Consider the following 27,494-nt stretch of genomic DNA (forward strand, 5'->3'; position numbering starts at 1 on the left):
TATTTTGACTAATGAGGACATTTTCATTTAATCACAAGCCTTTGAGATATAAAACAAACAAGCAAGGGCCAGAACTGGAGCACCTGGGTCTTGCCTCCCTTTCCTCCACCGTGGTGGTTAGAAACTTCCTGATGTCAGCTGCGCCCAACTTAATGTGTTCTTTGAAAGTAGGGAATTGGGTCTTGACAATTAACTTGAGGTTTCCCCCTCTAAGAATCAACGTCATTTTTGCTTCTCCACCTTACTCAGGTGACTCAGCGCTAGAAGCACACAGAGGAGATCAAGTACTCAATGTGGCAAATCTCTGCAGATCAATTTCCTGTACATGCACAGAGGAGCTGGTGGCAAATTCAGATATTCCTGGAAGCATATGAGGATCAACGAGTCAAACGCAGTAAAATCCTCCGAGGTGAGCAGAGTCAATGGTGATCTCAGCAGGTTGTGAAGAGAGTGGATTAATGCCAGTGAGCTATTAGGTAGAATAAATTCACAGAGCAATTACCACTGCTTGGAGCTTAGAGGAGATAATTCACAACGTGGGCCAATTTCCTTTTCTAAGCGTGAACTTCAAATAAACTCGGAACAACAAAGCAAGCTCAAGGATAGTGATGTAGGTGTGTGAGCTCTGGTAAAGAGAAGGCACAAGGTTACAACAATGAGACTGCAGAAAGCCTGAGATGTTTCAGCTTTCTAGATCAGTGTCTTCCCTTGGTAACAGACTCCTCTGCCTCCTTCTCTGCACCCACCCCTCTCCAATCAGCAGACACAAAGCAGCCAGTATATTGTATTAATCATATTTATTACAGTTTCCAGACTCCCATATGACAAATACCTAAAGCAGAAGAACACTGCAAGCTGACGTTACTAGCAGCAACCCACCTAAACCCTTCCTGGGAGGAAGGGTTTAGGTGAATTTAACAATGAGGAGTAATTTCAAGACAAGAATAAAAGTCATGTTTTTTCTTTTAGCAGCTGGTATATGAACAGTGAAACTATAAATACAGAGAGTCATCCAGGTTTAGCCTTGTCTAAAAAACATTAATAAGTCACGGTGCAGAGGGGTATCCCCAGGGTTGCCAAACAGAAGGCTAATGCCTTTAGATGTCAGTATGAAATAAGCAAATCACTTTTCAAGACACTGCTTACTATCTGCTTTGCTGTCAGGACAACAGAAAAAACTGGACTGCTGCCCTAGAACTTAGCTCACACATAATTCAGCCAGACAATCATTGTTTCAATCACCCCTAAATTTTTTTAAAACACATTCCCCCCCCCCCCACCGACAGCTCTAAAAACATAACATCAGACATTTGCTCGGAAGGACTAAAAATCAAAATCAATTGCAGTGTATTCGGAACAGCTTTTACGGCTTTCCTGAGGGACAGTTCCTATCTCTTCAGAGAATGTTTTTAAAGAAGCACTAACTCTGGTAGCTTATCAAACTACTCTTTATTCTAAATAAATAAGACCAACTGAAGGTCTCAGGTGTACTTCTTCCACACACACCCCCTCCCCCAGATCTCCAAACCATCCAAAGCCATTTCTTGACAGAGAGCTTTCATTTTTATTAGAGAAGTGCAAGAGAACTTACAAACATGTGAAAAATACTCGAAACACCGACAGTAAAGGAGGCCCAACCCTTCCTCAGAGCCCAGAAAACTGTGGCAGGAACCCCAAAGGCTTATCTTAAATCCATCAACTCAATTTGCCAGAAAGTCATGACAGACCACTCACCGTTGCCACACAGGCCTAGATGGGATTTTCCTTCTTTACAATCCCTAAGAAAAGCCTTCTGGGAGTTATTGCCCAGAAGAACACAGGCTGATGAACAGAAGCTACTGAAAAGGGGTCGACTGCATTCTATGTCTGGCACAGGAAAAGGAAAATTAAAACATCTGGAAACCATTACATTTATACCATGATACTCTTAGGTGAATCTTTACCTTCCCTCAGCAACCATTTCTTTCATAAAAAATACACAAAGGCTTAGAAAGCTTTGGGGCAGCACCAGTGACAGCTAGCTGTCTTTGAATAATTTTAATTTTTTCCTAAAGGCAAAATTAAGAGAAACTTAAAGAAGTAATTTACAGAACAGATTCTATTTCATGGTTTTGCCCATGTCAGCTGCTATGGAAACAGTACAAACAGAAATACAAATAGCCACTCTACATCAAGTTAGGTTTCCATTTTTTCTCAAGGGATAGAAGCAGTACACCTAGGTTTCTGTAAGCCTTCTGAGGATGAAGGGCAGCTCATAGCTCAGGGCCTGACAATCTCTAAAAGTACTCCTGGACCATTTCACCATGAGGATAGGTAAAGCCCTTCTTCATTCGCTAAAGACTCTAGCAAGGATTCTACGCACCTAGACTTTAACGCTAATGGTTTCTAGGCTTTCTGACTTGACATGCGCCATGCACGGAAAGCAAGGAACCAACCAGTCCAAGGCCACCTGCCTTAGACACTGATAACTCCAGCTAACCATCGCACAAACGGCGCACCTGTTGTAAATGGTCTCTCAGAGGAAGCAGAAATACTTCCCAAATACTAGCACAAACAACCTAAAGTACAGTCTCTCCTAGTGGTGAAGCAGTAGAACCATCTCTGTGTACAAAGAATGGCTCATGAAATCGTTCTGGGGGTGCAGCCACACCTTCCATTTCTCGATCCCTTGTTACTTCCTAACAAAGCTGGATACTCCTGAGAAGACCTCAACAAGTGTACAGGTCTGCCCTGTGAACTGCCCCGAAAACACACTGCCATGTCTAGAGATTACTTTGAAGAATCAAAGTTGAATGTTCAAAAATAAGTACTAGTGTCTCAAGCCCAAATCCCTAGAGAATATCAGAAGCCAGTTTTGGCTGCTTAGGACCCCTTCGACGAGTTGATGGGGGGCCTCCAGAAATCTACCATTCTGGCTTTTACTTTCCCCTTTTCTTTTCTTGCCTTCTGAGGAAGACTTCAGCTATTTCCATAGCAACTTATTTAAATGTCCTAGATGACCACATTTTTGAGCAGCATATACATTTTTAGGACATATTTTTAATTCCTTTTGAACAATTTCTCCCATAATAAAGAAAAAGCAATAATTAAAAAAAATTACTTCTCTAAAAATATGGTTATCATGCTTTGTACACAACAGCACATTTACTAGATAATACTCATTCCAGAATCACTGTCCAAACCAAACAAATAAATGGGGGTATATGGGCACATAAGACAGATGACACACAGTTTTGTTTTTTTTGTTTTTTTGCGGTACGCGGGCCTCTCACTGCTGTGGCCACTCCTGTTGCGGAGCACAGGCTCTGGATGCGCAGGCTCAGCGGCCATGGCTCACGGGCCCAGCGGCTCCGCGGCATGTGGGATCTTCCTGGACCGGAGCACGAACCTGTGCCCCCTGCATCGGCAGGCGGACTCTCAACCACTGCGCCACCAGGGAAGCCCGACACACAGTTTTAAAATAATTTTCAGATCCAGAATTAGTAACTTGGGCAGAAAAGCAGTAAATCAATCCTTATATGGATACATGAAAATTAAATGCAAACTAGAAAACGAGCATGTGTTTAAAATAAATCAGGTTAGATTTAATCAGGCACTACAATGAATGGAAATTGATTATATTCCTTTTGATTCCAAATTTCCACTTTATTGGGAAAATCTAGTAACCATTACAGCTTCTAGCTGAGGGACAAGAGGACAGACAGATGGCGACTGCCAAACAGGGAGGACTGGTAAAGAGGTAGAGGCAGGGGTGCCTGATGATTAAACAAGACAACTACTAATTGGGGAACTGAGATTTTAGCCATACTGTTTAGAAGAGATTTAGACTGGCAGATTCCAAAGATAATTGTTCACGAGCGTTTGTAACCTAGAACTTCTCTAAATGTTTAGTGCACCTAATCTGGCTCTAAAGAGTATATTTAAAATGCATTTTGAAACAAAATCAAATAAACAAAACAAAACAACTTCCACAGATGCCTCTTTGGGGATGCGTTGTTTTTAGGTGCGCATCCTTCCTTCGGTGCTGTCATATAAACCCCTCAGAAAGTGCAGTGGAATTCCCTCTCATCCTGACCAGCAGAGGGCGGGGGCTGGGATACGGCGGGGGGGGGGGGGGGAGCAACGAAATGCCCCTCTTCCTTTACTGAAGATACTCTTCTGAACACTTCCATTGTCCCTTAGGAGGAAGGAACGGAATATGGAAAACAGTTCCTGAAGATATCACTGCTTTTTGATAACAAGATCGTAACTGTGACACCTATGGAGATTACTCTCTGATATTATATAGCACCTACCTTGCTCATGAAACACTGAACTTTTACCAAGCTATGAAACAGGGTGAGTAAAAATCACTCACGGCACTTACACGTGTTAAAAGACTTTAAAATGCCTTCCCCAAATTCTTTTACTCAGTGCCCCTGTGAGGTAGGTGTCTGGTGGGAAAAAACTGAGGCACAGAGGGGTTAGTCTGCTCTCCTCTCACTACATGATGAGCCAGAGTCCCAGCTCCTTGAACTTGATTCACCAGCTTCTCAGAAGGCTTATTTAAGTAACACGACAAATACAGCAGAGGAAGTTTTTCTTTTCAAACGTTTTAACTAGTTAGCTATTTATCATTCTCACTTTGAACCTAAGTTATCTAAAATAAAACCAAATAATGTATAAACTAACAAAACAAAAGGTCAACATTGCCTAACAGTCTGTGTCAAGATATAGCCTATTTTGCACTGGTGATTGGAAAAGCATATGGTTCAAGTAGAAGTAGTAGCAGGTGGTCTAGTGTTCCTGTTACTCAAGCCAGGCTGAGTAAAGTGTCCCTTACAGACACCACCGCTGTACTTTGTGAGAACCTCTTTGGTCTGAAACAAGGGAATAAAACTCCACCCCTGTTTCATGGAAACCATCCTAAAAGATACTCTAGACAGGGGCCAGCCCTGCCTGGAAAGAGTACTCTCGGCCACATGATGAGTGTGTATTATTGAGTCCACGCAGAACTCTTTGAAGCCAGACATGAAGGTCACAGTCTCCTGACATAAAGCTCACAGGACAGGTCACACTATATACAGAGGGGCAATACACAGGGTACATGCACTAGCACCATGCCACAGAAGTGAAAGAGAAGGACAAGAGCATCTTATAGTCCCATCTGGTACACCATCTGCAGAAGCTATCTCTGGCAAGAGGAAGACCAACAACGAGGTCCCATATTTCTTTCCATAAAGTGGAGAGGCATAAAAACACAGCATTCATTGCTAGATGCTTTGAGCATACCACCTACCCAAATTTCACTCTTACATAAACTGGTGGGCTTCTTATATCTTATAGATATTAAAAGATAACAAATTACATTTCTTGATCAAGAGAGAATGGTGTAGAGCAAAATTCAAAGGTCATTTACAAGATGTGGGTTCAGGGCTCAGGGTGATTTATACTGCTACTCTTAGAAACAAATTTATGAGTACTCAGGACACTAGCTTTTAGAAATGAGATCATTCTTTTTGAGGTGTTTTTTTTCTTCACCGTGCTATAGTGTCTGTGGAGTGAATTCAATTCATACCATGCTCCCTAATTCAAATCTAGTATTTGGTTTGAGTGTCTGAAGTAGACCACGATACCAAATAAGATGCATGTACCTCTGTACAGCTTTTGCCTTGATATTAATGCACACACCCACCCACCCTCTCAAGGCCTATTTCCCCTTCAGGGACCTCATCTCCCAGAAGGCCCGAGCCTGGCTCTATGCTCTGCACATGGCAGACCAGAGGGAATCATTCCAACTCATAGCTTCACTGGGATACTAGGATATAGCATAGCAGCGATTCATGCATCTTATTTCGAAAAACCAAAGCTCAAGTGAGGCCGAGCTGGTCACTGTGCAAGATGAACCAGCAGGACATTCTCGCCTCGAATGAAAATCTGATTTATGTGTCGAGTGAATACCTGCTGGTAATCCACTTTGGGCTTTCGCTTTTTCTTACGGGGCTGGCCCCTGGAAAGGGTGGTGGCCCTGGAAAAGGTACCTCCCGCACTCGACCCTTCTGTCTGTGTAGTCCTCCCTGACAGCTCTGACCTGGACTCCTCCCTTGCCGATGCCTGCAGGGAAGAAGGGACGGAGCGGGAACGCTTGCGTGAACCCCGGTCAGTGTCTCCTCGTCCCCACACTGAAGCCACCTTCCAGGTGGATGTCTGGGAGTATCTGGACAGAGTGGAGTCTTCAACTGCAGACTTGGAATCTGTTTCCTTCTTGGAGGAATCCTGCAGTTTTAGTCGATCAAAGAGCTATAAGGAAAGCAATGACAAGTATTAGCCTTCCCTTTAGCTTACAACATCCCTCTTCCAATATGTAGAAGACAGACTAGATTCCTTTATCATGCTCTGTGGACTGCTTGCTTTGCAATTTTTAAAAATTTAGTGGGCTTCCCTGGTGGCGCAGTGGTTGACAGTCCACCTGCCAATGCAGGGGACACGGTTTCGTGCCCCGGTCCGGAAAGATCCCACATGCTGCGGAGCGGCTGGGCCCGTGAGCCATGGCCGCTGAGCCTGCGCGTCTGGAGCCTGTGCTCCACAACAGGAGAGGCCACGGCAGTGAGAGGCCCATGTACCGCAAAAAAAAAAAAAAAAAAAAAAAAAAAAAGTTAGTAACGAATTTTCTATTTCTAGCCGTAACTCAGATAAATCAATAAATATGTCAAGAGAAAAGGCACCCACTTTTTCTATGGTATAAAACTGAAAGACTTTTAAACCTTATAAGAGGTAACTTGTTGTTCAAACAATATGCAAGTAAGAAGCACAGACTCATTTTTGATTCGCTGGATGCATGGGAAGAGACTAATGAAGACCGTGGTCCAGGCACACCTGGTTGATAGCAATAGGGCTTTTCCACTTGGAAACCCTGGTCCCTGGGCTCAGTGATCTTAATTCCTAAGCTTGAAAGCATGTTGGGTACTCAGAAAGTCAGGGGAAACTGCCTACCCTAGTGAGAGTCAATGAAGAATCCCGTTCATATGCTTTGCCTAGAACAGGTTTTCGGTAGGTCTCATCCACATCAGTAAGTGCCTAGAGAAAAACAGACCAAAGTGGGGAAAATAAGGTAGCATTCAAATATTATTTTTATAGCTTTCAGGAAAAAATTTAAAAGGCAGAATAACATCTAATTATAGCAGAACTAACCTTAACAGGTGACTCAGCTCTTGGGCAGAAACAAATGGTTATACGTGGCACCCTCTGAATAGGAATTCCAAGCGGCTATGACCATGTAAGATGGGTTTCCCCTATGGTAAGGTGACTTTACCAACGCAGGGTAGAGGTTCATAAATTTCAGGGAGCATGAATATCTAGGAAGTTTATTAAAATACAAATCTAAGGCTATCCTCCTAGAGATTCTTCATCCTGGGATGAAGCCCAGGAACTTTCTACTTGAACCAAAAACCCCATGATTCTGATGCAGGACAGCCTCAGACCACACGTTAAGAAACACTACTGCTGCTTTTCCCTTTTCAGTCTGTATGTCTTATGACAGCAATTAATAGAGATTAACCAGGGTAACGCATAGAATTGCTGGTGAATTCTTGTTGTGGAGAGATCAACCTCACAGGAGAGCTATTAGGGTCAAATCAGATCAGGTATGAGAAATTACTTTGAAAAGTGTGAATCACCCTACAAATATAAGCTGACAGTATTATGATTACCACCACTGTTATCAAATATATTCTTTTAAATCTTTTCCTTCAAAGGTAAAATTATAATAAAATATTTTCCCTACACTTTAGAGATGAGAAAACTGAGGCTCAGAGAAATTACTTGGCCTAGAGTCACACAGCTACCAAATGGTGAAGCTAGGATTCAAATCCAGGTTTTCTGATTCCATACAGCTTAAAACATCGTCTCCGCAGCCAGAAAGGATAAAGTCATGGTCCTTTCACTTACTAACAGTGTGATCTGGGACCAATCTTCCAAAATCGCTAGCCTCAATTGCTTCATTTGTGAAATAAAACAGTGATAGACCCACAACTTATGCATTGAGATAGTATATATAAAGCCCTTAGTACAGTATCTGGCACATAGCAAGGGCTTAATAAGTATTAGCAACTATTATTATTATCAAAGTTATTTTAACTGCCTCCTATCATAGTTGTGCTATAATATATCCCTTCTCTCCTACAAATGTTTAGTAAATAGACAGTAAGCCTCTAGAAGACTGAGGGCACGTGGTATGCTCCTTCACAAGGAAACACTATGCAAAGTGTCCGGCGTATTAATATGTCTGCTTCCCCTCTATCCACATCTGTCTTTCCGAAAGCTGTAGAGTAAAAGTTCCTTTCTGAAATTTCTGTACCTAGCACTGTGCCCAGCCAAAGTAGGAAGTCAGCAAATATTTTTAAATGAATGAAAAATAGTTGGTAGGAAATCAACATAAAATTACTAAAAGATGAAATAAGTAATTATTCCTTAAGGCTAGATTGCTCAACCCTGGCACTAATAACATTTTAGACCAGATAATTCTTTGTTGTTGGGCAGGGCGGCGGGAGGTGGGGGGGGGTTGTTTTGTGTACTGTTGGATGTGCAGCAGCAGCAGCCCTGGCCTCTACCCACTAGATGCCAGTAGTACCTCATCCCACAGTCGTGACAATCGAAACAAATGACATTGCCAAATGTCCCTGGGAAGGAGGAATGGGCAAAATCACTCCAGGTGAAAGCCTCTGCCTTTGGGAAAAGCAATAAAAAGAACTTTTTTGTTATTGCCCAAGAGAGTGCAAAGATTCTAGCTCCTCTGGGAAGTTATTCTGGAGGTTTTGCTGAATAAGGTCCTTGAGATATATGAAAAATTTAATCCCTAGAAGGTTCTCCAGCCCCTTGAGAAAGGTTTAATTACCATATTCCAGAACTTGTCAAATGCAACAAGGAAGCCCGTACAGACGCCCCGAAGTCCCTTGAAAGTGCGGATGTGAACATTCACCTTCACCCCCTCCCGGATACAACGATGGAGTTCACCCAGAGGGCTGCCTTCGTGCACTGAAACAAGAAGAACAGTCAGCACAGCATGAACACCTGCTCTCATTCCCAGAATTAACAACCAAGACCACCCAACCATCTCCAGCAACACAAGGCAACACGGTGTAGTGTCAGCCACACCACAGGAGCAGGAAGGCCCAGTGGGCAAAATGGCTAGCGTAGGCAATGCACACTGAATCGAAACAAGATTACCTGGAACGTGGATAAACGAGCTGTATGGCTACCATCCAAATGTTTCACTACCTCTCTACCCTATTTCTATGATGTCACTGATTCTAAGAGGTACCATCATTTTAAAACTTTTTTGGGAAAAAAAGAAATACTACATTAAATGTGTGCATCAGCAGCTAGAGTCTTCTCAGTTCTATGCCCTGTTAAGACAACCTTTTTCAGGATAAAGCTCATGAACCACATATCCAGCTTGAGCCTTCCAAAGAACAAAAACCCTCGTCACAGGTTTAAAGGAAATGAACCATGTAACTCATTTGCCCTGAAACACATGCAATCGTCTAAGAAATAATGGCCTTTCGGCCTCTCAAGTCTGAGCTACTTCATGCACGAGCTCTCTGGAGCCACTAGTGTTTCAGTGTATATCATCTTTACACTAGGAGGAAGAGGCCTGGTTGTATTCCAAGCCTTGCTGGTATAAAGGCACCTGCTGAGCATCTGACTCTTATGACATTGCTGATAAGCATCATACAAAAAGAGCAGTATGACAACTCATGGGAGGAAGGCTGGGATTATAAACTGCAGCTTTTACTATGATGGACTCTTATTTTCAGAGCTTGGGAGCAAGGCTGAATTTTATTTTTATTATTTCATGTTAACTTAGCCTTCAAAATATGCTGGCTATACTACACAAAATCTCCCTAAAGAAAACTGCGTGAGCACACACGTGCACACACACACACTCTCTCTCTCACAGTCACATTCACACTCACACATACACAGTCTCATTCTTCCCCCCAAGTTTGCAAGGCACAATTCTTTGGAAGTTATTGTCATTGACAGTAAACAAACAAAAAATCTCTGTTTTGTTTCTAGTGGCATAAAAGAGAACAAAAGTCTTGCACTTCAACTTGGATAACTAAGGTGGTTACTCTTAACCTCCTTACCCCTCACTCATAGATTGGTTTATAAATGATGGCAGTGATAAATTAACACAAGAAGATATGCTTGGATTAAGTGACTTAGCACCCTCAGATTGAGGGTTCAGCAAGAAGGCACAGTTGGAGGCAGAGTGACAGAAACAGTGGCCTTGGAAAGGAACATGAGAACCTTGGTCTGATCTTCATCACCTATCCCTCCTCTAGCCATCTTTTAAAATTCTTTGAACCTATGACATATAAAGATGTATGTACATATATCTGGATATGTGTTATAGACAGTGTCAAATCAAGCACTGTAAACAACTTTTAGGTCATTATAACTAGTTGTGTGAACTTGGCGAACAACTTTTTCTCTATAAGCCCAAATTACCTCGTTCATAAAATGAGGTTAGACTAGTTAACTTCTAGAGTCATGTAAGGAATAAGCCTTTATAGTTCAATTTCTTAGAAACTGATCACAATGCCTGGATTATTCCATTTACCTATACACATTCACTCCCCTTTCTCACCATACACGTATATGTTCCACAAAGGGTGGAAAGACCACTCTTTTTCTAACTTGAAAGAAAACAGGGGCACCACTTCTCCCCATGCACCCCTAAATCAGAGAGGAAGGACAGGCATGTACCTTAACAACTGTCTCTTATTCTAATTAAATGGCAAACTCAGGTTATTCACCCTCACATGTGTGCTTTTCTTTTGATTTTTTTTCTTCCAAAGATTTAATAAGGTGTAATTCCAGGGAGTATTTCTCTCCTTATGTGATCAAAAATACAACACTAGCACCACCTATCAGAGCAAAACGCCAAGACAAAAATGAACTTCACATTCTGAATCAGAAGGCACAGTCTGAATCTCTTCGCAGCAGTGTCTGTGACAAACTCCAAATGGATATGAACCAGGCTTCTATATATATAGATAGATAGATGACACACACACACATATATATACACATACACATATGCCTTATCTTTGAAAAAGTTATTCTTCCAAATCCCGCTCTCCATTGCCATTACTCTTGGGCCACACACTTCCAAATCCAGGTCATTTTTAACCCCACTCTTATTTTTCCCTGCTTGTAGCCAATACTAAGTCCAAACAATAGATTCTCAATAACTAAGACCTGCCCTTTCTTTTCTCTTTCCACAACTAACAATACAGTCCAGGGCCCATCAGATGACTGGTTCACTTCAAGAGTCTCCTAGCTCCCCTCCTTCACATCAGCAACAGCATCATCATCACTGTCACCAACATTATCACCAATTACTGAGCCCTCAGTATGGGCCAGGCCCTATGGTAAGTTTAACTTTATACACATTATTTAATCCTCACAACTCAAACAGGTTTAAATAATTTGCTCAAAGTTACTTACCTAGTAAACAGCTGAGCCAACAGTCAATACTGGCAGGTTATATGCATTCTGACCTGGGGCTTTTAATTATGAGAGTCTAAAACTAATAATAACCACAACAGCAATCTACAACAATAAAAACAGTGACATTTAACACTCACTGAGTATTTCCCTACATGCTAGGCCACATTACAATTGTAAACCTTTAAATGTGTTAACTAATTTAAACTTCACAACTAGATTCTATTATTGACCTCACTTCACTTATGAGGAAACTGAGGCCCCAAAGAGTTTAATTAACTTGCTTAAAGTAAAACAGTTGGAAAGTGGAGGAGCAAGTATTCAAACCTAGGCAGTCAAGCCCCTGAGCCTGTGCTCTACTCTACCTCCCCAAACACATTTTACTACTAGAAACTCAGCAATCAGAAACATTTGCCCTACAAAGCCTTTTGCTTAAGAATATACACCATGGTTCCCACTGTCTCTCATAACAAAGTCAAAGAAAAACTCTTTGGTCTTCAAAACATTCTGGCTACCAATCCCTTTCTGGACCCAAATTCAGTTCTCATTGATCTGGACACAAACCACATATGCAGCACCTTCCACCCACCAAAAAAAAAAAAAAAGCAAGGAAGGAAACATTAGAATGTATTCTTCCTCTCCTGAGACTAGCATAATGGTTAAGCATATAGCCCCTGGACTGGGACAACCCAGGATGAGCAGCAAACTGACTAGTTATGTGATGCTGGGCAAGAAGTTGAACTCAATGAGTGTCAGTTTCCTCATCTATAAAAGTGGATCCAAGGGTAAAATGAGATGCAATGCATCTAAAGGGCTTAACACTGTGTATAGCACATACTGGCTCAATAATAGCAGCTATAATTAACAACAATAAAGTTACCACCTGACTTACAAAGGGGCATGAGGAAACTTTCTGGTGCGGATTTGCTCTGTATCTTGATTGTGGTGGTGATCTCACGACCATACACTTGTCAAAACTCACTTTAAAAGAGTGAATTTTGCTATGTGTAAATTATACGTCAATAGTCTGATTTTAAAATAATTGCTGTTATCTTCAACCATGCCCTTCCTTAACTTCAAGACCTAAAGCTGACCTCATACATGAACTATTTCTTGAAAAAATCTAATCCTCACCCATGCTTCTGTACTTTTTTCGCTTTCTGAAGGTCATCAACTCTTTGTGCTATCTACTCATCTTTACCATGTACACCCAAGTGTTTCCAGTGGTGGGATTAAAATTTTCAGTGCCGAGGGCACATTCTGAGACTTTGATTCCAGGCATATATTTATCATGGGAAGTCAATAAAGTTGGCTTTCACACACTTTCATACCAATAATATAGCAAAGTGCTCCACAGGTAAAGGCAAAACCACCCACCACATAGAAATATTTCTTTTCTCTTGAAAATCTTGGAAGCAAAGCAATGACTGGCAAAATGGAAATAAATGTTACAATCTGAGACTTGGAGTGCATTTCAAAGATCTGATAGTGGCAAAAAGTATGGGCAAAATAAGGTCCCCCAAACTGCTCTTAATTTAGGAACATGCATAATCTATCTTTGTGCCACTGCTGGGCAAGCAAACTGGAATAAACCCTAGCTCAGGCAGGGATTCTCCGGCATAGTAAATCATCCGACAAAGCCACCCCTAACAGCACTCAGCCTTTCAGGATGTTTCTCTCTTAACAAACACATTTCTAGAAATGAAATAAAATATTCCTTTGCTTAGCACAACCCTCCATTCCAAAGGCAGTGATTTAATAATGCCAAGATTTAGCTATCAGGATACAGATGCTCTGAATGGCTAAGTAGGTCATTGTGTCCATGGGGCAGATGTCAGAACTGCTTGCCAGATGACAAAGATATAACCCTGGGCTGTTTTTATTCCATTTATACAAGACCTAACACACATTAGCAACTTCTGCTGTTTACAGCTTTACTCTAAGGATCTGTTAGGAGGCTGCAAGAAATTCCCTTGTGCCATTTACACCTTCAGAACATGAAATAACCTGTGCATATGGTAGTATGAGCCTGACAGACACAGTCCTGCACTCAGCCTGGCAGAGTGGCCGTAAAATAGCGTCTGTGCTTCACTGGCATTTTGTGCCTGCTGCATTCCAGGACTTGTGACTTGCTAATGTGAACATAGGTATATCAAAACCCTGCAGCCCTTCTCCTGCTTACAGCACTGAGAACGAGCTGTCACTTAATGTGCAGGGGTTGTGGGATCATGTCTCCTGTGCTACCTGAACAGATTTCCTCACACTGCATCCCAACATCCCCAAATCTCAATGACCAAGCACTCTCCCACCCCTAATATTGGCTATGCCCTCCCTCCCCGCACCGTGCGTGGTCCCAAGACCTCAACACCTCTGCAAACCCTACCTGTGAGGTCCCGCTTCCAGGCCCACCACCTCTCCGGACCCCCCATCACTCCTGCAGATCCTTTCTGCAGGCTCCTCATCACCTCTGTAGGCAGTTCCGTGGACCCCATCACCTTTACTCACGTTATCCAAGCAGACACTCCCCACGGCTATTAATTACCTCCACAGCCTTACCACTCTTCCCCCGCAGCTCAGACAGACCCTTCACTCCTCAAGCTGACCCTCCCCACAGTCGCTGATTATCTCTTCAACCTTTACCAAGACCCTCCCCCGATACACGTAGACCCGCACCAAGCCGCTATCACCCCGCAAACGCCTCCAGGGCCGCCGCCTTCTCGACAGCTGGCCCGGCCCCAGCCCCGCCCGCCGGACTCACAGGGCATTCTCGTGAGCACGTTGCGCGGCGCCTTCCTGCTCCGACCCGGACCCCGCCGCCGCGCCCCGGCGGCCCCGTCCCCTTCCTCCTTGGCCACCATGAGGCGGCGGAGGCGCTGGATGCGCTCGGGGTCCGGGGCGGGGATGTCCGGGCGGCGGCGGGTCCTGCCCAAGGGCCCGGCGGCGGCGGTGGCGGGGTCCCCAGAGCCCGCGGCTGCGCCCCGCGCCCGTCCGCGCCCGCCGCCCCGGCACCCGGTCCTGAGGAAGCTCTCGTACTCGGCCAGGTTGTTGAAGCAGGGCGCGTTGGGGTAGGGGATGGGAGGCAGGCGAGGCGCGTACAGGGCCAGCAGTGGGTCGAAGCTGTCAGAGCTGACATCCAGCCGCGGGCTGGGCGGGCGCGCAGGGCTGCCGGCGCGAGCCGACCTCGCCCCCCTCTCCCGCTCCTCCATGTTTGAAAGGCCCGCAAGCTGAGGCCGATGGGAAGGAGAGGGGGCCGCCAGAGGGCGGCACTGCGCAGCCGCGACGCGGGTCTCACTGCGCCGGCCTGGCCGCCAGGAGACAGCATCTGCCTGCGCTCTGCGTCTCCGGGGGTGTGGCGAGCGGCTGCGACCCGCCCGGTCCTCGCAGCGCATCAGCGTTCGGGGAAGAGGTTAACTTGCTCTAACGCAGTGTTTCCCCCATCTATATCATTATCACTTTGGGTGTTTCCTAGTGGTGCGGATTCCCTGGGGGTGGAGCCCGGGCCCGGCATCTTAACAAGCTCCCCAGGTGTTTCTCTGCTCTCTGGAACTGCGCTCTACTCCTAGCTTGCGCTGGCGGGAAGCAGTGGGAAAGAGGGCAAGGAATGCCCTAGTTTGCTCTCATGCCGAGTACCACTGGGGTTTAGCTTAGGTGGGCTCCAACTATTTAGCTTCTCTGGCTCTTTACATTCTCATCTGAGATGTAGAAATGGTCGCCTACCTCACAGAATTGTCCAAAGAATGAAGAGATACTGCATATAGAGCGCATAATAAATGCTCTGTGAATGTTAACTAATATTGGTTAAGTGTACAATGAAACTGAAGGATGATGGGTGGACCCTGGTACTGCATTTCCTACACCCTCTGCAAAAAGAAATTTACGCATACACCAGAAAGACGCTAGTATTAAGGCAAATTCACTATCACTGATCTTGTAAGCATTGCTTAGCACCTGGAGGAAATGAGGATGCCGCGATCGGAGGACAAGATAACAAGATTTTCAAAACCTGGTTGTACTTTGGAGCCTCTGTTCAGCGGAATATTTTTGTTTTTTGATATTAAAATAATAGTCTACTCTACACCAAAGGCCCAGATATTACCCCCTCATCCAGCAGAGCCAAGGTGTTTCCAGTCACCTACAGGCCACACAAATCACTTTCCTAACTGCCACCACTCTCCCAAACTGCTATCAACTGGTATTAATTCTATACTAGTTGCTTTTGTGCATATTTTAAAGTTTCCTTAAGACCTGGAAAGGAAGCCCCAGAGAATACTATTCTCTTAGAGAGCAGGATGAAAATATACAGCTGTGAAGTATACTTTAGAATACATGATGCAAAATTAAAAAGATAACATAAAAACTACCAACAATGCTTCTGATAGCACTACATAACTCAATAGGTAAACCCGGGTCATTCCTTTGCTCAAAACCCCTGCCCCAACACAAACGTCAAACCTGCAAACTGCTGGCAATTCAACGAGCAAGTGCACATCCCCGTCTTGTAACAAAATCAAGTGATAGCCTTTGTGGTATCACATAGCACCCACAGAAAACACAAAACTTCCGTGGGTAGTTGTCTTAAAAACTTGTACTAATACCTTATATTTGTTTTGATATAAAATGCTATAATTTACTTACAATTAAGTTAAATTTGCCAATCAAGAGCTACATTCTTATTGCCTTACTTGGCCTATCACAGTGTACTAGCCTAGGTATATCATATTTGGGTCTTGTTACACAAAGTGTGGTACATTGACCATTATCCACCAAAAGCCTTTGAACCCCAAAATCTTCATGCGGAAAGCTTAGAACTGGCATTTTAAATGAGTATTTCAAGTAAATTTGTTGCAGTCAGAAGTCTGTGAACCACCACTGTGATGAAGGGATGTGAGCCTGGCTTATGTAAAGACATACACACATGAAAGTTGGACTCATACTGCGTTTGTATGAAAAAAAACAAATGAAAAATTAGGCCAAGGGAGTTGAAAGCTTTATTTTTTTCTCTCAAAGAAATCTTATCAATTACCAAACATGAGCCATGTCTCCTATTCCCACGAAGCGAAGAGAACAGGAAGGTAAAAAAAGGCATTGACAGATGGGGTGTCAATTGGTGAGGGATGAGACCAGCCGTTGCCCTTTCAAAAATACATTTTCTTCTTGGCTGTAAATTCTACAGTGCAAGACCAGGCACAGGGATGTGGGCTGTCTCTTAGTTAATTCTTTATAGAGCCAAATTAATCTTCTTCCTCTACAACATGAAATGAGGACAAGAGGAGACATGAGTTCTCGACCACCTACCCCCACTGCCTCCCCCCTTCAGAGGCCAACGGCTTGGCGACACGCAGTTCCTGCTGCTCCTCGCCCAACTCCACTGGCCCGTCGGCAGGCAGAACTATTAGGACTCCTCTGCCACCTGCTACCTGTGACCCCAAGATGAGGATTGGTCCCTCTGTTCTCCAACTCAAATGTCACTGTTCCGATTATCCAGAGGCTACCTGAGAATCTTTTTCAGGAAGTCCACAGGAAGGTGACTTTCAAAACTGAAGTGTCTAGAGGACAGAGAGTAAATGTTTCTTCCTCCTCATTCATTCATTCTCGCTGTTTTCTTTCTCCCACATAAACAGGTAATTCTCTTTCTTCTTAGAAAGAGGTTAAGTGGCCTTGTAATCATTGCCCCTGGCAAGATGATCATGATGATCAGGCTGCCAACTCCACAAAATCAATCTAGGGAATGTTTACACAAGGACATCCAAACTACAACTCATTTGTTCAGCTCAAGTTGCCAATCTGGAGATTGGCACAAAGCCCTGAGTTTGCCCTGGAATTCCTGAATTCAGAGGCATCAGGCAGGCATCAACCCATATTAACTCCAGGTCTGCCAAAGATGAATGCAAGTAGATAGGTGGGCAAGGTGACCAAGGTCACTGGATTCTGTGGTTAAGAATAAGTGGGTGACTGGGCATATACCCTGAGAAAACCAAAATTCAAAAAGAGTCATGTACCAGAATGTTCATTGCAGCTCTATTTACAATAGCCCATAGATGGAAACAACCTAAGTGCCCATCATCGGATGAATGGATAAAGAAGATGTGGCACATATATACAATGGAATATTACTCAGCCATAAAAAGAAACGAAATTGAGCTATTTGTAATGAGGTGGATAGACCTAGAGTCTGTCATACAGAGTGAAGTAAGTCAGAAAGAAAAAGACAAATACCGTATGCTAACACATATATATGGAATTTAAGAAAAAAAAAATGTCATGAAGAACCTAGGGGTAAGGCAGGAATAAAGACGCAGACCTACTAGAGAACGGACTTGAGGTTATGGGGAAGGGGAAGGGTGAGCTGTGACAGGGCGAGAGAGAGTCATGGACATATACACACTAACAAACATAGTAAGGTAGATAGCTAGTGGGAAGCAGCCGCATGGCACAGGGAGATCTGCTCGGTGCTTTGTGACAGCCTGGAGGGGTGGGATAGGGAGGGTGGGAGGGAGGGAGACGCAAGAGGGAAGACATATGGGAACATATGTTTATGTATGACTGATTCACTTTGTTATAAAGCAGAAACTAACACACCATTGTAAAGCAATTATACCCCAATAAAGATGTTAAAAAAAAAAAAAAAGAATAAGTGGGTGAGAGTAAAGTTTGGGCTCATCTTCTATCATAGGTGAAAAGAGCTTGACAAGTTTTTATAAGGCTTACGCCACAATCTAAAAATGATTCATTTTGCAAGGCATAAAATAGTTCTTGCTTTATAAAAATAGTACCACGATTTTTAAAAAACTGTACTTCTACCAAAGGAACCATGTTTCAACACCGAAAAATAGGTGTTCCACTTAAAGCAGAACAAGATACACCACCCACATTCATCCCTTCTTTCTCTGTTCCCCTCCCAACCAGAGCCATGTCACTCCCAGGACACTGTTCTGCATGGCACAGATGCTAGGGCCACCTAAGGCCAGGAGACTTGGGGGACCCTGCATGGTCAAGCACACCAGTAATGAAAAGCAAAGGGTCAGCTGTCTTCATGTAGGATTTCTGGATGTTCCTTCCAGAAAGCATCCCCAATGACATCGCAGTGTAAGGGCACCGCCTTAGTCCTGGTCCGGGTCACCACCATCTTTCTTCCTTCCATTTCTGCTGGCAGCCTAACTTCTTTTGTCGTGACTTCATCCACCTATAGGTAAAGTTAAAATATTGACACATTAACTAGAGAGTCAGTTTGGGAGAGAAGAGGGAGAAGTGGGGGAAGTTTACTTTTTTACTTTATGTACTTCTGACAAATACATATTTTCAGGCATATATATATATATATATATATATGAACATATATATACATATATATATATATATCAGAGATATATGTATATCTCTCACCATACATGAATTTCTTTACAACTAAAATACTTTTTAAAAAAGTTATGTTGAAAGGAGACCTTAGGAACAAAGAAGGGATTCTATGTTCCTTGTTAGCAATAACCATAAAATTAAAGACATTTCTGCTCTCCCACCTGCATTAAGAAGGATCCGAGTCTGTGCCAAACAAATGTTTTAAAAATACTAATAAAAGAGCTGAAGCTGCCAGTGGGATACCTAATACCCCTTAATACTTGAAAACATTCATTTCAGAAAAAAATACTTTAGACAGAAGGAAATAAATTTAGAGACTTCATTATGCCCAGGAGCTGGAACAGAGCAAAAATATTGGTAGAATTAAGGATACAGGTGAATGCACAGACAGAATATTAAGTTAAGTATGAATGTCTAGGGAAGCCCTCAAACATTCTGCAAGGGACAGAACCCTCACATGCAACATCAGTTCCTTATATTACAGTTCTCATGGGATGGATGGACCATTTAGTGGAATTATCCAGTGTGGGAGAAATTATTTTTTTAAATGTTCTCTGAATGCAAAAATTCTCATATCTGCACTTACCTGTTTAAAGGGGTTTGATGAGATTTGGGGAGAGCTTATGACATGGAAAAGTGTAATAATTCTAAAATTCTGTGATTCTACTTACAGAATGGGGGAGTCCAGATCACAATGTTCACTGACAAACTGACAAAACGAGCATCCATAATAGTAATCGATAGCATCTCATTTTGGAAAGGGTCTAATCTGTGCTAGTTACTGGAGTCACATCAGCATACAGGCAGCAGGCAAGACAAAGCCTGGGATGGGCACAGGCTTTCCTTCTGACCTCCGTTTTTCCTCAGACGTAACAGCATTACCTTCTGCCATATCAACACAGTTCCCTTCCTATACATCAGTGGCTCATTATTGTAGTTGATGTTGAATTCAGAAAATAAAATCTCATTCTTGTCTGCTGTAAGAGTTCCCTGAAGAAATAAAAACACATATAAAAAGCTTTGTAGGTCTTTTCTCTCCCCTAACCCCACCTATCCATTCCACTCTCTACCTAGACTTCCACAACAAATCAAGAAGTGGAAGCATTTCATCAAACGTCACATAGGTGTTAATGAATTTTCATCGTAAAAGCAGTTCAAATCTTATTTAAATATCAAAATTCATAAAATTCTCTTTTGTAGCAAATAACTGCCTTTACGAGTCACTACTGTGATGGGGTGAGAGGAACTAATAGTAAGAGTACCGATTCTGTACTGGATCGTTTTTGTATTATTTGACCCTCATAGCCATCTCCATTTTAGAGATGAGAGCTCTGAAGCTTAGAAAGATTATATAAATTTTCCGAGGCCAAAAGTGCTCTTATTCGTATAAGAATCAAAATCTGATCTCAGCACTTCCAAACTCTGGCTAGATCTACCAGTCTTCCTATTACTGCTACATATGCAACTTTATCATGATTGTTAATAATGACAACCATTTACTGCGTCATTTTAAAGTCCCAGGCATTGTATTAGGAGCTAATACAACACATCATCTCATTTCACGGTTAGTTTTCCTACAAGTAGCATGGTCATCTAATGATACAAGCCAGTATTTATTAAGTACTTACAGTGTGCCCTGTACTAGCCTTTACGTGTTTTACATGCATCATGCCATTTAACTCTCACCAGAAACGTATGAGGTAGGAACTACTATCTTCTACATTTTACCTATTAAAAACTAAGGCAGAGATGATAAAATTAAACAAGAGCCTCTGAGTACAATTATTTGACCCCCAGAGCCTAAACTCTTAATGATACACAGGAGTCCTAACCCCAAGAAACTCCAGGTCCCCAGCAGGGATTGACAATCATGAAGCAGCCAGGTGGGGCTGACAAAAAAAGAAGAGCATGTGCCCTTTATAGGGGGCAGCCTATACACAGCTCCAGCTAAGCACTACCATGTGGGAGTGTAGAGCCATTATTAAATCCATTTTCCAGCTGAGGACACTGAGGCTCAGGGAGTAGTAACAACTGATCCACAGTCACAAAGCAAGCAAGCAGCAGACCTGCTACTAGTATGATCTTTCTATCTTTTCAAAACAAAACCATAAAAATTTAAGAGCTTAAAAAGAAGGCCAAATGTCATGAGAGACCGTAAACTGTCCCCCCTTAAGTATTAATGCAGTAAGATCTTTATACCTGTAATCTCTCTTGGGCTTGTATTGGTGTTAATCCAGACTGCTGTACAAGTGCCCAGAAAACTGTATTATAAAGATTATTGATGTGACCTGTAAAGAAAACATAGTTGGCACTGTGTACGCACATAGAATCTTTATTCAATATTCACCCTTCAAAGAGTACTGGAACCCCACCTCTCTCCCGCAGAGACATATAATTACTTGCGCAAAGCCATACACAGGGAACACAGGGGGAAGTGGTCAAGCAGAAAAAACTTATTTCCTAACAGTTTTATCCTGTCATTTCAGTTGTGCTTTAAACAAATCTGTTAACTTGTGCATTAAGCTAAGGAATACTTTCCAAGTTATTTGATTTATATTATTCCCACCTCTCTTCCAGTTCTCCTGGCAAAATCAAGACACACCAAATGAATAAAAGTCTAACAAACATTTCACCATAGTCATGTAAGGAAGGGTCACAACTTGAATACCCACTGAAGCCAGCACAAACATAGGCGTGTAAAGCAGAGTTCCCAGGGGAACAACAGGGAATGGTAGAGGCTGAGGCACACTGGCTCCTATGTGCATGAATGTGTGCCTGCGTGTGTGTGTTTATGTGTGTGTGTGTCTGTGTGTATAAAGGCAGTAGTCACTACGCAGGTTCTGACCAATACTAAGTGGGAATATAGACCTAGTATTGCCAAATCTGATTTTTCCAAAAAAAAAAAAAAGTTGGAAATAGGTAGTATTTACATAAAACCTTCCAATTTTTCAAGTATTTTCAACTAATTTAAAAAACTTGAAATATTGCATTCCAAACAAAATACATGGGCCAAAAATGTATCAGATCATCACCTCTAATATAAGGAATCAGTAGTTTAACTACATCTGTTTATTTGGTTTCACTTACAATCTGCTTGCCGCCAGCTGAGATAGTCCTTTAAGGTCTGGTTGCTAGGATACACCACGACTCTTCCATCAAAGCCTGGGGGATACAGAAGGGGCTGGTCCTCAAAGTAATCCCGCCAGTAAAACACATAGCTGGAGGCGAACTGGGAGACCACGTGAGTCATAAACTTACTTGCAAAAGGCACAGTGGGTGGAGCAAGAAGAGAGAAAATACATGATATTAATTCAACACCATGACAGGGTCTGTGGGTGTAACAGAGAGATAACACAAACTGTCTAGCAAGCCAAGAGTGATGGGTCAAGAAAAACTATTTTAGTATTTCAGTTATATATTTAAAATGCAGCCTGTCTCTCCTTCTAGTCCTATAAGTAATTTACTAATGTCAAATGTTATTCCATAGCGTGTGACGTAAACTTATGGTTCAAGAGGTTTTTTTTCAAGTCTTGGAAGGCGGGGAACCATTGTTTTAAAAACATCCCAATTCATTATGTGATCTGTTTCCTGTGAGAGTTTCAATATACTGCCAAATCAAATATCAGATCTGTCTAATTTGTACTGAGAACCTCCTTAACTAAAACTTTAGTTTCTCTTTCTAGTCTTAATGTTCAATGCCAGATCAGTCTAGAAGCTAAGGTGATGGCGAATACAGAGAAAAACTTAAAGAGGTATACAGAATGCTCAGGTATCAGATGCAAGTACAACAGTCTAACCTGTTATATACATACATTCTGCAGTTGCAAATACTACAGTCTGTAAGTTTGTGATTAAGATAAGCAGAAGCCAAATGCTGGTAGGAAATATTCTGAAGGAGCTAGGCCACAAAATTACCTGGCTCTTCTTTTAAACCAATTACTTTTCCGCTTGAACACAAAGCTGTACTCATCACTCTGCCCATATGCAATCACAATATCCTCCAGTTCTTCCATTACGGTTTGGGCACATTTAGTCATTAGATGGAGAGCACGGCTGTCATTAGGTTTTGCAAAGTTGTGCTTCTCAGCAAACCTTCATAAGGGAGAAAGAAGAGGGAAAAGGGTATGGGTGGAAGAGAGCTTGTCATTAATACCACAGATCAAAGGGGCTACTCAAAGAGCGCTGTGAGTGTGCTGTGAGTCCAGACATTCCAGTAGCCACAACCTGATCCATTTCGTTAAGAACTCTAGTTTTTCTTGCTCTAACCAACTGAGAAAAAGTAACATAAATACTAAGCCTCCATTCCCTTTTCAGTGAAATGGGGATAAAGTTACTTCATAGGATTCTCCTGAAGATGAGAGGGAGATAAATATAACTATGCCTGGCTCCTGGGAAGTGCTCAATAAATGTTAACTACAATAAGCATTACTAAAGTAACACTTTTAAGACTTAAATTCCCATCTTCCTGCTACACTTTTCTTTTTTTCTGACTTTTTCCCTCCTGAATCCAGTCCATGTGTTCTGCTACTTATAATGAAACAACATACTCTACAGTGGTGCCCACAGCGAGGCCAGAACGGGCCGCAAAACACTCAGCCCTCAGATACCTACCAAAATAGCTTGTCAATTTGTTGAAGAGCTGAAATAATGGGCCCGAGAGTGGCTTTTTCCACCACAGTCTTGCTAACGGACACCCCAAGCCAGCTCCTCACTAGGGAAGCACCGTGTCTCATTTACCCCACCTAGCTCGCGTTCAAGCCGGTTGTAGCCAGCACGCAGAGTGATGCTCAGTGCCGCGCGCTCACTGGCTGCCGAGTTACCCCGGTAACCACGAGCTCGGGGCTGCGACAAATGCGTCGCATTCTCTGGAAGCACTGGCGAACCACGCAGCCCTGAGCCCAGCTCGCTCACCGATGGAAATTCCTGCCGTCCAGCCGCACCACCACCCAGCAGTGGGCAAGGCATGTGTCGTCAGCCTCGAAGTCCCGCACGTACTCGAACTTGCTCTTTGCCATTGCCGCTCCCAATTTCAAGCACCGTCTCAAAGTGACGGAAAAGGCAGCCAAGCAACCGCTAACTTTCACGGCGCCAGCAGCCCACATTTCCCCCACGGAAATGAAAACACCAGAGAGCTCCACCCCGGAAGTTCCTGTGTCTTCTCACGGTCGCTCTAGCCGTAGTGGAGGCCAGCATCTCTCTCGCCTCTCCTTGTAGTTCTTAATGGACTTCCGGGCCTGGAAGGAGGGTTCCATGCTTCCCTTAGCACTACTCATGGCTGCTCGCCTGTCTCCTTCCGTCCTGCAACAAATCATTCTCACGAAATTTTAAAAAATTCATCTCTGGCCAAGTTTGAAGGTTTGTGATTTTTTTCTTTCCAAATAGTATTTGTTGTAGAAAATGTGGGATATATCGAAAAATATAATTAAGAAAATTAACACTTCATGCTTCCCCTCTCCCCGTCAAAGCACTGTGGAAGGTTCTTTACGGTCTGTTTTTATATATGTATGTTTACACAGGGAATACACAAAATTGGAATCAGACACCTGTGCAATTTTTGTATTTTTTTCCACTCACCTCGAGTATTTGCCAACGTCATTAAATATTTCAAAGAGTGACTTAAATAAATTAATTAAAAGGACTCATTCTAACATACGTAGTACTAAATTAAGTCATTCAACTTTTTCACAAAGACTCATGCTTGAGATCTTGTTGCTGGTAGATACTAGTAACAGTAAAACCCTCATATTTGTACGATGCTGTATGATTTACAAAGCTCTTTTGAATTCATTACCTTCATATATATATATCCCTCAAAAAAAATCATTCAAACAATATAAAAGTATATATGGTGAAAAGTAAACCTCTCACTGACTCCTAACTCCCTACTTTAAGCAATCACTGTTACCAGTTTCTTGCATATCTATTCAGGGAGAGATATAGAAATAGAGACAGGGATGAACATAGAGATAGAGATGTGTTTTGTTTGGGGCCAAATTATGCTCAGAGACTGAGACTGTCTTTGCTAATATTTTATTTACCATAGGTTCACTGTGGGAATTATAATTTCACAAGCCAATAGCATACTGGATATGTCTCTTAATAAGCCAATAAAGAAATAACATACTCCAGATGATAGATTGCTTACACTATTGTTCCAGGCAAGGGGAGATAAGAGAAAGTCCAAATTCATTTGAGGTGTATCTTTCCTATGTGGTTGGTTCTCAGGAGACTTGGCTTAGCCAACCACAAGTTGATGTCCAGCTGCCAGCTAAACGAAAGTGGAAAGTCCCCTGTTGCTAGAGTATGTTGTTAGGGAATGAAGCCTGGTGTTGAGGTGCAATATGATCTTTGCTGGGTCCCTGCACAGCTTTCGCCAGTGCTGGTAAAAGAGTCACTTTTACCAGCAGAAGCTTATGCTCCAAGGGTCTTCAGAGAGCTGTTAGGTCAGCAAAGAGTCACCTTGCCCAGTTCAAAACTCTCGGATAGTCCTCACAAACTCCTCACCACAGTTGCTTCTTAGTCTGTTTTTATTGATAAGCCCCCAGTGGGGCCCCTCAGCAGTTGAGCTGCTGGGTGCTTATCGATGACAACAGATGAGATAATGACATCCTGACACAACTTACTTCATTCTTATAGCAAAACAACTTTATTTCTTTAGTTTTTTTTTTAAAGAAAGATTCTTAAATGTATTTATTTATTTATGGCTGCGTTGGGTCTTTGTTGCTGCGTGTGGGGTTTCTTTAATTGCGGCGAGCCAGGGCTACTCTTTGTTGCGGTGCACAGGCTTCCCACTCCAGTGGCTTCTCTTGTTGCGGAGCACAGGCTCTAGGCACGCAGGCTCCGTAGTTGTGGCTCGTGGTCTCTAGACCTTAGGCTCAGTAGTTGTGGCCCACAGGCTTAGCTGCTCCACAGCATGTGGGATCTTCCCGGACCAGGGCTCAAACCCGTGTCCCCTGCATTGGCAGGTGGATTCTAAACCACTGAGCCCCCAGGGAAGCCCGAAACAACTTTATTTCTAAAAACAGCTTTTTTTTGCCTTTGCCATAAACAAGTGGATTAAAACAACTTCACTTTAGTCATAAACAAGTGGATCTGAAATCATATCAAACCACTTGGAGGTTTCTGGAGCAGCCTAGCCCAGTAGATGAGAAGGAGCAGTGATGTGCAGTAGCTGAGGAAAGGATGGGGATACCTCACTGCAGTCCCCCTCAGCCTTTGGGGCCTAGAAAAGATCATTATCATTATCAGTCCCATAAGAAGGATCTCAGAGGTTGGTGGGGGGCAGGAGCTGGGAATTGCCTCTGGGGCCACTGGGCAAGTAAAGTCACCCCTCCTGGAGACGATATGGAGACAGACAGAACTCGAAGGGCCAAAGGGAGCTATGGCTGCTTCTCTTCAAGGGATCCTTGGAGGATCAGGCTGGTGCTAAAAACATGGCCCCAGGCACCATGCCAACTCAGGAAGAGAGGACTTCCCACCACCCAGCCAATTACGTAGAAGGCCACTGCCTTGTCTACAGCCTAGTTCAGCCCTCAATTGGAATTAAGCCTTGAAAAGAGGGGAGTGATGCAGAGAATCTCAGAACCAGAATGTGCCTCCCACCTCCTTCCAGGTTGTTGGAGTGGGAGCAGAGTGAAAGAGCAGACCCTGGACCTCCCACTCCAAGCCCTTTCAAGTAAGAGGCCAGGCCTGCACTGGGGCTTTGAGGGAGGGGACACTTTTCACAAAAAGACAAATACTGTATGATTCTGGAAACTTGATGAGGTGCTTAGAGAAGTCAAATTCATACAGACAGAAAGTAGAATGATGGTTGCTAGGGGATGGCGGCAGTGGGGGAAGGGGAGTTGTTGATGAGTATAGAATTTCTATTTTGTAAGATGAAAAGAGGCCTGGGGAATGGGTGCAGAATAATGTGAATATACTTAACACCACTGAACCGTACTTAAAAATGGTTAAAATGGTAAATTTTTTGTTATGTGTATTTTACCAAAATTAAAAAAAAATTCTGCACATAGATATTTATGACCTAACTGCATGCTGACCTCTATTTTTCAAAAATTCTATTACTTAGAAGATCATTTACTCACTAAGACTGACAGAAAGAAAAGTTGCCTTTGGTATGGAAGTCACGTTTCAGTTTGTCTTCCCCAATGCTGACTCATTTCATTTATACTAAGAACTGCATTATGTAAATGAAATTTAGGGTGGAGGCGGGTAAGAAGGAATAATTTGTCTCTGAAGTCTCCTTCCCTGCTCTGAACCACTGTAATCAAATTTGTGGCTGGGAGTAATGCTTCCAGGAATGAACTGCCTAGTTCTGTCACAGTTTTGAGGCAGAGAGAAGCATTAGGACATACTAGGACACACACAGGTATAAAATTTAGAACTATTATTCTAGAGTAAATTAATGATTACACATCTTGTAATTGCCATAATACATTTATTCTGAATTTTTGAGACGTAGCTTGCATGGGTCAGAGTGAATGGATTTTATTTCTGAATAGTCATTGATTGTGTGTCCTTAAAGGGACATGCTTAGTCAACTACCCATTCTTTCTCTACTTAGCAGCAGTTCCGTAAGTCATGAGGACATGGTCCCTGGAGGGCTTGGAAAAAAATATTAGGAGAGGGACTTCCCTGGTGGT

At 42.9% G+C, this 27,494-nt stretch overlaps 2 protein-coding genes across 4 annotated transcripts; both read right to left on the reverse strand.

Annotated features, from left to right (window-relative positions):
* Positions 1-3,558: 3,558 nt before the first annotated feature.
* Positions 3,559-14,748, reverse strand: LSM11 (LSM11, U7 small nuclear RNA associated). The gene is made up of 4 exons (XM_027081422.1): positions 14,252-14,748; positions 8,873-9,012; positions 6,973-7,056; positions 3,559-6,279 (listed from the first exon to the last, which is right to left on the reverse strand). Exons 1-4 carry the CDS (start codon positions 14,697-14,699, stop codon positions 5,869-5,871), a joined length of 1,083 nt encoding a protein of 360 aa, XP_026937223.1. The 5' UTR covers positions 14,700-14,748; the 3' UTR covers positions 3,559-5,868.
* Positions 14,749-18,027: 3,279 nt separating this feature from the next.
* Positions 18,028-24,004, reverse strand: THG1L (tRNA-histidine guanylyltransferase 1 like). 3 transcript variants are annotated; one of them, XM_027081425.1, is made up of 6 exons: positions 23,761-23,970; positions 22,765-22,941; positions 21,937-22,011; positions 21,049-21,137; positions 19,732-19,839; positions 18,028-18,676 (listed from the first exon to the last, which is right to left on the reverse strand). In XM_027081425.1, exons 2-6 carry the CDS (start codon positions 22,829-22,831, stop codon positions 18,515-18,517), a joined length of 501 nt encoding a protein of 166 aa, XP_026937226.1. In that variant the 5' UTR covers positions 22,832-22,941; positions 23,761-23,970; the 3' UTR covers positions 18,028-18,514. The 3 variants fall into 3 exon arrangements, 2 of the variants coding, with proteins under 2 accessions (XP_026937226.1, XP_026937225.1); XM_027081424.1 differs by having other exon boundaries at positions 18,233-18,676; positions 21,937-22,106; positions 23,761-23,992; XR_003427690.1 differs by having other exon boundaries at positions 18,563-18,676; positions 19,521-19,839; positions 21,937-22,106; positions 23,761-24,004.
* Positions 24,005-27,494: the final 3,490 nt, after the last annotated feature.

Source organism: Aethalodelphis obliquidens, unplaced genomic scaffold (genome assembly GCF_003676395.1).
Source record: "Aethalodelphis obliquidens isolate GAN/ISIS:26980383/991018 unplaced genomic scaffold, ASM367639v1 scaffold45, whole genome shotgun sequence".
Taxonomy (NCBI): Eukaryota; Metazoa; Chordata; class Mammalia; order Artiodactyla; family Delphinidae; genus Aethalodelphis; species Aethalodelphis obliquidens.

What these genes read in the sequence shown, in the direction of transcription:
- LSM11 (XM_027081422.1), bottom strand. Translation starts at nt 14,699, where the DNA reads ATGGAGGAGCGGGAGAGGGGGGCGAGGTCGGCTCGCGCCGGCAGCCCT. An exon ending in CGTGCTCACGAGAATGCCCT is followed by an intron (nt 9,013 to 14,251) that starts GTGAGTCCGGCG and finishes TTCTTGTTTCAG; the next exon opens with TGCACGAAGGCAGCCCTCTG. An exon ending in TTGACAAGTTCTGGAATATG is followed by an intron (nt 7,057 to 8,872) that starts GTAATTAAACCT and finishes GTTTTTCTCTAG; the next exon opens with GCACTTACTGATGTGGATGA.
- THG1L (XM_027081424.1), bottom strand. Translation starts at nt 23,951, where the DNA reads ATGTGGGCTGCTGGCGCCGTGAAAGTTAGCGGTTGCTTGGCTGCCTTT. An exon ending in TGGTTTAAAAGAAGAGCCAG is followed by an intron (nt 22,107 to 22,764) that starts GTAATTTTGTGG and finishes GCCTTTTGCAAG; the next exon opens with TAAGTTTATGACTCACGTGG. An exon ending in AAGCCCAAGAGAGATTACAG is followed by an intron (nt 19,840 to 21,048) that starts GTATAAAGATCT and finishes TTATTTCTTCAG; the next exon opens with GGAACTCTTACAGCAGACAA.